Source organism: Lipotes vexillifer, unplaced genomic scaffold (genome assembly GCF_000442215.2).
Source record: "Lipotes vexillifer unplaced genomic scaffold, Lipotes_vexillifer_v1.1 scaffold469, whole genome shotgun sequence".
In the NCBI taxonomy this organism is placed as follows: domain Eukaryota; kingdom Metazoa; phylum Chordata; class Mammalia; order Artiodactyla; family Lipotidae; genus Lipotes; species Lipotes vexillifer.
In genome coordinates, this window is record NW_006788006.1 from 2,831,692 (window position 1) to 2,843,318 (window position 11,627).

General features: G+C 53.5%; 1 protein-coding gene and 1 non-coding gene across 3 annotated transcripts in view; one reads left to right on the plus strand and one right to left on the minus strand.

Annotated features, from left to right (window-relative positions):
• Window positions 1–11,627, plus strand: part of KCNN1 (potassium calcium-activated channel subfamily N member 1) — a 21,490-nt gene that overhangs the window by 4,776 nt on the left and 5,087 nt on the right. For both annotated transcript variants that reach the window (XM_007461035.1, XM_007461034.1), the window contains 4 exons: window positions 2,238–2,379; window positions 6,473–6,583; window positions 7,153–7,280; window positions 11,560–11,568. In XM_007461035.1, coding sequence (XP_007461097.1) covers window positions 2,238–2,379; window positions 6,473–6,583; window positions 7,153–7,280; window positions 11,560–11,568 — 390 coding nt within the window. The remainder of the gene's footprint in view (window positions 1–2,237; window positions 2,380–6,472; window positions 6,584–7,152; window positions 7,281–11,559; window positions 11,569–11,627) is intronic.
• On the minus strand, window positions 4,763–4,835 carry TRNAD-GUC (transfer RNA aspartic acid (anticodon GUC)). The gene has a single exon. It is a non-coding gene; the product is annotated as a tRNA-Asp (tRNA).

Genomic DNA, 11,627 nt, shown 5'->3' on the forward strand with positions numbered 1-11,627 from the left:
TTCCTGGGGTCCTTGTCACCAAGGTGGGGCAGTGGTGGGGAGAAGGGGGGAAAAGAGCTTACTTAGCTCTGGTGCCTTGTCGGGGCAGCTGGCCCCAGGGGTTCAGACAGCTCCCTCGGAGAGTTAAGTGGGTCTGGGGTAAACGAGAAGACCATCCAAGCTTTCAAGACCCCCGTGAGGGGTCTGTTCTGAACAGCCTTGGAAGGTGCAGGGCCATCAACCCGACTTATATATGAGGACACTGAGGCTCTGAGGGGCAAAGGGACATCCTTGAGGGTGGACATCCCTGAGGGCCTAGTTCCTGATTGTCTCCAGAAACCCCCCAGCGGTTCCAGGAGAAGGAGGGGCCCCACTGGACCTCTCAGGGCATGGGGGTGCCTTGTCTGGGAAGGGGTCTCTCCTGCCTTGTGCCTAGCTGGGGCTGGGACTGGGCTTCCTGGGAGGTTCCTGGGCTGGACCTGCCCCCAGATCCCCAGTCCTCACCCCTTCAAGCGCCTCCTCCATGACCCCTGCCTCAGCCTGATGTCGGGCTGATGGGGGTGAGGGCCTAGCTCTTTCTGTCATCAAGGTTTACTGTCTGAGGATCACACAGGGGCTCCTTGGACCCCTAATGTACCCCCCGTGCCAGTTCCCACAGACCTCAGGACTGAGATATGGGGAGTGGGAGAGGGTGCCTTGCATCAGGCATCCCTGGGGTCCAAGGCTGGGTCACTGCAGGGGTGCCTGGTAAGGGTGGGGAATAGGGCAGGGCCCGGGGGGGGCAGCCAATCCTAAATTCTGAGCCCTCTGACACTGCTTGACGCCCTCTCGCCTGCCTCGCTCCACCCCTGTGGCTCTGTCCCACCCCACCTCCTGCATGTCCCCCCACTCCCTGGTCCTGGGTGGTCCTGTAGCACCCACCATAGCTCCAGCTGGGCTTGGAGCCTCCCCCGATGGCTGATGGGTTCCCCACTCCTCCTGCCTCCTGGGTGTGGAGCCCTGGTCTCCTGAGAGGTGGAAGCTGGTGCAGCTTGGGGCTCACATGCCTCAGTGAAAGATGGGGTTCAGTCCCTGGTCCCCCTTGTCCAGCAAGCAGCCTGGAAGTCCAGGCTGAAGGGGCCTGGAATGGCACCCGACCCTCCAGTGGGGCAGGGACTCTCAAAGCCCAGACCCGCTGGGAAGACTTCCAACCCTCCTTCCCACCTTTTGGGTTTCCATCTCCTCCTTATCTTGAGCCCCTGACCCCAGCCCCATCTGCCTGGAACAGCCCTACCCACCAGCTCCCCCTGCCCTGCCCCTGCAGCCTAGGAAGGAGGGGGTCAGCTGGAAAGGGCTTCCTGACGTCCCAGAGCTGGAGGGGCTTTGCAGGTAGGGGGCTGAGCTGGAGCAAAACCTTGAGCCATCCCCAGACCCAGAGGACCAATCCCTTAGTCCCCCCGCCCCCACCTGGGCTAACCATAGGTTGAACCAGTTCCTAGCCTGTGGCCAGGGTCCCAGGCCCGGCTTTGACTGGGACAAAACCATGTCCTTGCGAAGCCTTGGGGTCTGTCCCCCTGAATAACAAAAGTTGAGTCCCAGGCCTCTCGCCAGTGCCAAGCAAGCTGCCGCTTCCCTCCTGACTGCCAGGAGAACCCCAGACCCGAGGTTGGAGCAGCTGCCCTGCACAGTTTGACTTCCCTAATACTCCCAAGCCCCAGGGTGTGGTCCTGTCTCCCCGTAGGGTCCTCCTCCCTCCTTGGGACCTTGCTGGCTGGGGAAGTTCTTCCTAGTGTCTGACCTGAATCCTCGCCTCTACTTCCTGCCGCTTCTGGTGCCCGTGGCCACCCGTGTTCGCCTCTGTCTGTGTGTCTGTCTTTGGGAGGGGGATTGTGTGCACATGCGTGAACACATGTGCATGCCCCCTCATGTGCGCACGCTCATGTGCGTCACCCACACGTGGACCCCTCTCTGCCCAATAACCAGCAGCCTGGGGGTCAGGTGAAAGGAGAAAGTTGGAAGGGATGCTGGGGAGGATGGTTGCCCTCTGCTCTGTGGTACCCTCAGGAGGACCACAGGGCTGCCCCTGGCACTAACCGTCCCCCCACCCCGCCCTATAGTGGTGCCCTGGACACTTTGAGCCTCCGGAGTGATCAGCTCCCTGCAGTCAAGGCCCCCATGCAGCCAGGTGGACCCAGGGCCCTGCCTTCCTGGGGGTGTGATGAAAGCAGAGGGACCAGTGTGGATTGACTGCACCCTCCCTGGCTCCCCCCGACCCCCAGGTATCATGACAAGCAGGAAGTGACCAGCAGCTTCCTGGGGGCCATGTGGCTCATCTCCATCACCTTCCTCTCCATCGGCTACGGCGACATGGTGCCCCACACCTACTGCGGGAAGGGCGTGTGCCTGCTCACTGGCATCATGGTAAGGGCTAGGGCCCTTGCACACCCCCACTGACGGGGAGCTCACGCCGTCTCAACTCAAGGTGGACCTGCTCAGAGTTCCTCCCTGTGTCAGCCCACCCCTCCGCCACCCTGCTCCTTCCCTCTGATATGACACAGAAGACACCCTCAGGCTTCCTGGGGACATCTCTTGGGTTCTTCCAGCCCTAGAGATGTAGCTTCCACTGTATTCTCCAGTCCAGATGCTGTGGTCCACTCTGAACCAAGAGTCATTTTTGCCCCTTTATGTTCCGCAGCCTGCTGAATTCACAACCCTTGGATCCAGGGCAACGGGCTTGATGCTTCTGTGCCTCGGTTTCCGCCACTCCCTCTGCTTCTTGCAAGGACTGAGTCCGTTCATTTATATGAAATGCCTAGAGTCATGAACGCCTCGGATACCCAGTCAATACCCTCTGAGCCCTGCCATCACAGCCCAATTCTCCATCCTCCCCTGACTACCGGGGTGTCCTGAGCACCCCACTGAGCCCCTGGGTGTAAGGTTTATCGCTTGTGACTCCTGTGGGCCCAGGCAGCACCCCTTCTTCCCTAAAGACTTCTCAAGTCCGCCTGCTTGTATGGGCATACTTTGGCGTCTAGTGCCTTCCCTTTACCCTGCCCATCCCCTCCTTCTGGAACCTTCTTTCTCTCCAAGTTTCTTTCATCTCCACAAGTGCTTTTCCATGTTTTGAATTACGAGTTGTTCGACGTACAGTAGGGAACCCCTCTCCCCAGCCCCCAACTAGCATGTTCATTTTGATGCCGAAAACTCGGCCTCTGTGCACTGGTGCTGAATCAAATCCTGGAGTCAGAGTTTGGGGTGAGGTAGGAAAAAATAGCTGTATTGCTCTGCCAGGAAAAGGGGGACACAGCAGGCTCATGCCCCTCAAAACTGTGTGTCCCAGCCTGGGAGGATTTGGTGAGGAGTTTTATACAATGGTTCATGGACGGAGCTGCTGATAAGGCTCAGAGTGTGCGCAGGGCCTTCATTCCTTTAATCTGGCCTCAGGTGATCTCCTGATGAGCTTCTGTGGTTCTTGAGGTTATCAAACTTATGACCTTCTCTCTGGAATGAAGAAACTTCATCAAATAGTTCATCTTCCATTTGCTGGGGGCCTTAGTTCTGCAGAAGAGCTCAAAGATACTCTTCTGTGCATCCTTTAAGGTGGAGCCAGCACCTGCCCCCAAGGCTGCCCTATGGTTTCTTGGCTGCTCCTCCCTTGTCTCTGCGTCCCCTCCCTTCCCTGATTAGCAACTGTTCCAAAGGCTTCTGTTGCCCAGGAGCCCCACAGGGCCCTCCTCGGTTTCAATTTGTGAAAAAAAATCAATGAACACCCACAAGCCAAAGGACGTCAACCAACCCGATTCCCCCCAGGGTCCGCCCCAGGCCACTTCCTTTTCTTCGTAGAGAGATGCTTTTGTTCTTGCAAAAGTACTATGCTGGGCTTCCCTAGTGGCGCAGTGTTTGAGAGTCCACCTGCCCATGCAGGGGACACAGGTTCGTGCCCCGGTCCGGGAAGATCCCACATGCCGCTGAGCGGCTGGGCCCGTGAGCCATGGCCGCTGAGCCTGCGCATCTGGAGCCTGTGCTCCACAACGGGAGAGGCTGCAACAGTGAGAGGCCTACGTACTGGAAAAAAAAAAAAAAGAAAAGAAAAGTACTAGGCCATTCCCACCATGGTTTCCTTTCCTCCTGCAGAGGGAAGCGCTGTCTTTCCATTGGCTCCTCCCAGCCCGCTTCACTGAGTGCAGACTGACCCTGTTGTCAACATCTCCCAAGGCCCATGGCTCTCTCCCCTCTTCACCTCTTGTCCCCTCCTCTTTGGACACAAGCTGGGGGTCCACGTCCTCCTCTGGCCCCCACCGGGGTCTTGCTTCTCCTGGACAAGCTGACCTAGACCCTCTCTCAGTTAAAAGGCATTATGCCTGTTTGCTTACGTTATTTTGTGAGATTGGAAGACAAAAAAACTAAAATTCGGCCACAATCCACTCCCCTACCCCCATCCCCAGCAAATGAACTTTACAAACGAATAAAGAAGAGTTCTCAGATAAGATGATGGCTTTAGACCCAGAAAACCCGCAGCGAAACAGAAAAGCCATGTTCTCTTCTCTGGGATGAGGCTCCTTCCAGAAAATTAGTTCTGTGTTTACCCTGTGGCTCATTCCAGGCCCTCGCCCCCGGCATGTGCAGGAATGTTTACACCCAGGGATGTTTTTTGCTTTTCTCTGTCACCACACAGCCAGGCATCATACGAAGCCACACATTGGTCTTTATTCTCTCTCTCTCTCTCTCTCTCTCTCTCTCTCTCTCTCTCTCTCTCTCTCCTCTCTCTCTCTCTCTCCACACCGCATGGCTTGTGGCATCTTAGTTCCCTGACCAAGGGTCGAACCCGGGCCCTCGGCAGTGACAGTGCAGAGTCCTAACCACTGGACCACCAGGGAATTCCCCACACATTGGTCTTTTAAGCCACTTTCAAATTCTTCTGTTAGACCGCTCCTCTTCTACCCTTGCCCAAGTGTGTCCCCTCCCAGTCTCTGCCCCACGGACTCACCCCCTTCCGATAGCTTATAAAGCACACATTTGCTCATTCTTGAACTTCAAGGCATCCCAGCATGGCCTCCTCTGAACTCAGTGTCTTTTGCTGGACGTGGCATCCATGCTATTGTGCGGAGTCATTGGCTGATCCTTTTCCTGGGGGTACAGTATTCCACATGGAGGTTTCCAGTATGTTTCTTTGCCCCAGTTGACAGGGCTTTTCTTTTTTCTTTTTTTTTTTTTTAACATCTTTATTGGGGTATAATTGCTTTACAATGGTGTGTTAGTTTCTGCTTTATAACAGAGTGAGTCAGTTATACATATACATATGTTCCCATATGTATATGGGAGGGAGACAAAGAGGGAAGAGATATGGGGACAGGGCTTTTCTTGAACACAGACTCCTGAGTCTTCCCAAGACCTTCGTCCTGGCCAGGAACGCATGATGGGGTCTCCTCAGGGGGCGACTTGGTGCCCACCCTTCCCCGTAAATGTTTCCTTCCATCCGGAAGAAAAACTAGCCACTCCCTTGGCCCTCAGAGGCTGAGCCCAGGTCTCTTCCTTCCTTCCATCCTGTATGCAGTAGCTGCAGGAGGAAGCAGCAGGTGGATGCGGTGCCAAAGACAGCCTCCAGCGCAGGTGGGGAGCCACCTTCTGGCCCCCTCATTGGCCCCTGCCAGCTGCTCCACACCACTCCTGGGGCTGATGACACCTGGATGTCCTGGGCTCCCCGTCTCCTGATTCTCAGTGGCAGAAGGTTCCCCTTCCCGCCCTCCTTCTGCATCACTTTTCACTGCCCCCCACCCCTACCTCTCAGCCTTGCCCTCCCCCTCGGATCCTCACTCCTGCCCTTCTGTCTCTCAAGTGGCCCCCAAGTGGACAAGCAAGTCCTCTCTGGCCTCTTTTTCAGAACATACTGGGGAGGGTGGTTGCTAGAGCAGGGAACCCATCACTGGGGAGATGTCCCCTCCCTTTACTTCCCCGCATCCTGGGACCAATACTTTGCCTCTTTCCTCCTGCAAATGCCCCACCGCAGGCAGCTGGCCTGACCCTTCTTTCTCGCCACCCTTCTGACCCTACCAGCAGAATCCGCCCCCATTACTGGTCAGCAACATGTCAGCCGGGTCTCTGTCCCCATCATCCAGACCCCAAAGCCTGGAGGGAAATGCTTCCAAATCCTCCCACCTCCGTGGGCCTCAGCCCCAAGTGTACATGCGGATCCTGCCTGTTTCTTGTCCTTTTTCTTATCTCCGAGCCTCACTCTCCCCCTCTGCCCAGTGGGGATAAGAGCGGTCCTACCTCCCGCGGTTGTTGGGGATCGAATGAACTAATCTATGGCACAGGCTCCCTGGACGTTTGATGGATATTAAGCTAGTGGGGTTGGGAGTCAGTGAACTCAGAAGATGGGATTTGCCAACCCTGCAGGTTTGGAGGGCAAATGTGAGGGGGAGGAACCAGGAAGGCTTCCTGGAGGAAGGAGGGTATCCTACTTGCAACCCATACGAGGTGGACCCTGACATGCCCCCTCGCCCTCTTCATGCAGGGGGCTGGCTGCACGGCGCTCGTGGTGGCCGTGGTGGCCCGGAAGCTGGAGCTCACCAAGGCAGAGAAACACGTGCACAACTTCATGATGGACACTCAGCTCACCAAGCGGGTAAGGACGCCAGCCCCATCACAGCCACTTTGCCTCCTGGTCCTCAAGGGCAGACCCACCTCACCTTAATTCTGCACACGTGCCCACGGGTCATGCCGCGCTGCCTGTGTGTGCCCAGACTGCCCTGGGCTGTACCACCATGTGAACACCCTTAAGCTGTGCACAGGTGTCCACTTCTGTGCCCAGTCACAGCCCAGTCACAGGCCCCTCAGCAAGAGTCAGGGATTCGCGGTGAGGCAACCAGATGCAATTTATAAACCGGATGAACTCAGCAGGTCAGCTTCTCTGTGCCTCTGTTTCCTCACGTATAAAATGAGAGAGATACCGGCATGTGTAGATTCACTGAGTTAACATATGCAAGTTGTATAGAAAGGGTCTGGCCCATGGTGAGTGATGTGTGTTAGGCAGACACACGCGTGCACACACACAGCACAGATGTGGATGTGTAAACATGGTCCTGACCTACAGTCCCAGGACCCCAGAGGGGCATTACCAGGAGTTTCTGGAGGTTTCCAGAGCCTTCCATAGTTTTGTGCTACTCTAAGGAACTGTTCTTTCTCTGGCCTCAGGTAAAAAACGCCGCTGCTAACGTTCTCAGGGAGACGTGGCTCATCTACAAACACACCAGGCTGGTGAAAAAGCCAGACCACGCCCGGGTTCGGAAACACCAGCGTAAGTTCCTTCAAGCCATCCATCAGTAAGTCCAACACCTTTCCCACTTGCATTTCTGTGTCCACCTGGCACGGAGGCAGCCCTGGCCCCCGGGGAGGAGGCTGCAGACTAGGCCAGACAGCTCGTCATGGCCACATCATGGCCATTCCCATGCCAGGTGGTCAGTTGGTTGGGGCCTGCAGCTTCAGTGCTGGGTGGGATAGTGGGTTGGTCGGAGGGAGGCAGGTGATGGACCCAGCACTTGTCCAGAACAGTCACCTCTGATAAATCATGCAAACCACCCAACATGGTGGCAGGTAGCATATTTTATTCTCTGGAATAGCCAAAATGACTCTCCCCTTGGACACTGAAGCAATTTCCCCTTTTTGCTTTGGCTTCCAGGAAGCTCAGAATTAAATCTGTGGCCTGATTCATGTGATCATGTGGGATAATTAGAGATTACTTAATTTTCTCTGTTGTCCCTTTTTCCTGAGAATTATTTAATCAAGTGGTTCTCATCTTGGCTGCTCATTGGAGTCACGTGGGGGTGCTTTTTAAAATCCCACAGGCTGGGAAATCCCCGGTGGTCCAGTGGTTAGGACTCCACGCTTTCACTGCTGAGGGTGCTGGTTTGATCCCTGGCTGGGGAACTAAGATCTCAGAAGCCGCACAGCGTAGCTGAAAAATTTTAAAAAAATAAAATAAAATCCCACAGGCCATACCCAACACCAGTTACAGTAGAGTCTGGGATACAGCCTGAGCTCAAGCTTAAGTTCCTCAGGTGAGTCCAATGTGCAGCCAAAGTTGGCAGACTTTTTCTGTAAAGGGCCAGATATTAATTATTTCAGTCTTTGTGGGCCAAAATGTCTCTGCCACAGCTACTCAACTCTGCTGTTGTAGCAGGAAGACAGCAAGGATGAGTGGGTGTAATTATGCTCTGATAAAGCTTTATTTTCCAAAGCAAACAGCTGTCCAGATTTGGCCTGTAGACCATAGTATGCCAATCACTGTCCACAAGAAATATGTGAACCACATACATAATTTAAAAGTTGAAATTAATCTTAATATATTTATTCAATCTAATATATCCAAAATGTTATCATTTTAATATGTGATTAATATAAAAATCATTAATTAGATATTTTAGAAAGTTTTTTATACTAAATCTTTGCAGTCTGGTATGTATTTTACACTTAACAGCCTGTTTTTATTCAGACCAGCCACATTTCAATGCTCAGTAGCTACATATAGGATGTATGGGACAGTACACAGTCTAGAATTTAAACAGTTTCAAATCCTGTGGGATTGGGCACTCACGTATAAATTACAGTTGAGTCACATAGTAGCTGATTTAAAATAGAAAAACTTGTGTTTTTAAGCACTTTTCAGAATGAGCCCATGCATTCCCAGCTCTTACATCCTGGAAAACCTCATTCACAATTGGGCTTCCCTAGGAAAATCAGATGGATCCCTGCCCCAAGAACTCTCAGGCCAGACTCAGGGGCTGATGAACCAGAAAGTGAGGCAAACAATGTTAGGGTCTGAACTAGTACAACAGGAAGGCAACCAAGTCACCCATAGGGAACAGAGATGAGAGGCAGCACAGAGAACCCTGGTGTGAGCGGTAGAGACAGGAAGCTTATTGTGGGGAGACCCCAGGGTGTGGCTGGGGCGGTCAGCTCCTGGGGCACAAGAGGGTAATGGAGTGTGACCATAGCGAGATCAGGCCATGGGAGAAGAAGCTCAGTCAGCTTGACTTTAATTTTTTAATCCTATTTAATAATTTTGCCTCTTTTAAAAGAACAGCTTTATTAAGGTATAATCGACATACAGTCAACTGCAGCTATTTAGAGTGTACAGTTTGGTCAGTGTTAACATATGTATACATCCATGAAACTAGCCCCACAGTCAAGATAACGAACAGATTCATCACTCTAAAAGTCTCCTTGAGCCCCTATCATCCTTGTCTTTTAGGTAGAGAGTTTAGTCCATTTACATTTATTGTGTTTACTGTTATGATTGGATTAATTTCTCATGATAACAGTCCCTATTTCATGGGACTGTGGAGAGGTCTAAATGGAGTGATGTGCAGAAATGCCTGGCATAGTTCCTGGCATAGAGCAAGCACTCAGTAACACATGGTACCCCCGACCTCTGCTTCAACTATCACCTATGAAGCAGGGAGAGGAGTTGGTACCCCACCTGCTTGACTTCACTGTGCCCAGGTGTTAGTCCTATTTCCTCATAAGACCCCAAGGCCCTCCTTGTTGACCCTTCAACAGTTGTTTACTGACCACTGGGTACCAATCTAGTCTCTGCCACCTAACTGTGGGGCCTAAGCAAGTGACTGCAGTAGTCCAAGCTTCATTTTCTTATCTGTAAAGTGGAGACGATGGTGACATGCCTCTTCTCCAGGAATGGAGTGTGGATCAAACAATTGGGGTGACCAGATGATTTGCCTGCACCTGCCTGTCACACAGTATTTTCTGAAAATGGGAACTGTTATTGTTGTTGTTATTACTACCCTCGATATGTTCATTTGGTCATTCCACAAACATTTCCTGCACCAGCTGGTGTGCCAGGCATGGGGGACACAGACATGGCTCTGCTCTAGACCTTGCCCCAAGGGATGTCCCAGAAGGTTCTTTGGGAGAAGTCGGAGGGTAGGAATTGAGGAGAGTTAGGTCTGTGGAGAAGGCACCTGCTCTGTGAGTTACCTGTGTCCCTTTGTTCTGGGGAAGGACTATCTCGCTCACCCTTAGGTCCCCCTGAACACCTCCAAAAAAACAGTGGCCTTATGAGAACAGCTGATGAAATCAAGCAAGTTTGAACTAGGGCCTGAAGGGTGGATGGGATTTGGGTAGGAAAACGAGAGGTGGGCAGGCATACCAGGGAGTGTGCACAGTTTGGGCAAAGGCGGGGAGGTGGGAATGAGCACAGTGCCAGGGAGACCAGAGGTACCACCTGCAGGTATGAGGGAGCCACGGCATCTTCTTGAGCTGGAGAGTCCCCATGAGGGGAATGCAGTACGAGCAGCCAGTGAAAAGGAAACAGTGGTCTTGGAGAGGACAAACTGAGGAACACAGCATAGGTTTGGGAAGTGTACACATTTCCTAGGGCTACTTTAACAAAAGTACCACAAACTGGGTGGTTTAAAACAATTTATGATCTCACTGCTCTGGAGGCCAGAAGTTCAAAATCAAGGTGTCGGCAGGGCCATTCTCCCTCTGAAGGCATTAGGGGAAGATCTGTTCCAGGCCTCTCTCCTAGCTTTTGGTAGCCTCAGATGCTCCTTGGCTTATAGAAGCATTGCTCCAGTCCCCCATCTTCATATGATGTTCTCCCTGTGTCTTCACATTGTCCTCCCTCTGTATGTGTCTGTCCAAATTTCCCCCTTTTTATAAGGACACCAGTTATCTTAAACTCGTTAAATTTGGAAAGACCCTATTTCCAAAGAAGGTCATATTCTGAGGTTCTGGGGGTTAGGACTTCAATATATCTTCTGGGGAGACACCATTCAACCTGTAACAGGAAGGTTCCAGAGATGCCAAGAATGACTTGCCCAGGGCAGGCATGTCAGTGGCTCCTTAGCAAGTCTCCGCGAACTTCCAGGGCTAGGGGTGTCTGTATCCACCTCCACTTCTCCAGACCGAGGGCTGGGTCCTCTCAGGGGTCCTGGCAACACCCAGCATGGGTGGGCCCCAAGGGGCCTCTCCGAGCATCTATCACATGTGGGTGTGCAAGGGTTGAGTTTGGACTAGTGAGGAGGAAAGGAGAGCCCTACCTGGAAAGGTCTCCCTGGGCTGGTTTAGCTACAGAAGGGGTGGAGAGAAGGGGTGAGGACAACCCCCCCGCCACCAGCCCCATAGGCAGCTGTCCAGGGGGCCAAGGTCTCAGAGGCTGAGTGGCAGACTCAGGTGCAAATCCTGCTAGGATGCCAATGGGCACCGGCTTTACCCCTCTAAGCCTTGACTTCCCCTTCGGGAAATGGTATGGGCATAGTTTTCTGGACTAAATGCCACCTCCAGGGCCAGGAGCTTGGCACAGGCAGGCATACAGTGGGGCTGCAGGGCTGGAGACAGCTGCATTTGCTGTGAGGCACTGCTGGAGGGAGGGGGCAGAGGGAGGACGCATCCCTGAGGGCTGGTAACACCCCCTCAGAGGCTGGACCTCTCCCTAGAGCAAGGGCAGCAGCCCCTCCGCCGTCCAGGGCCCCCAGCCTGGCCCTGGGGTGGCGCACGTGGGAGGGTTGGGCATGGGCTGCCCAGGTGTGCTGAGATTAAAATTGCCTTGTGGTTTCTCCCTGCTCCGCCGGGTCCTGCCAGAGCTCAGAAGTAAGTCTCTTCCTGGGGGTTAGTGCATGTGGGCACTGTGGGTGGTGGCTGAACCGGCC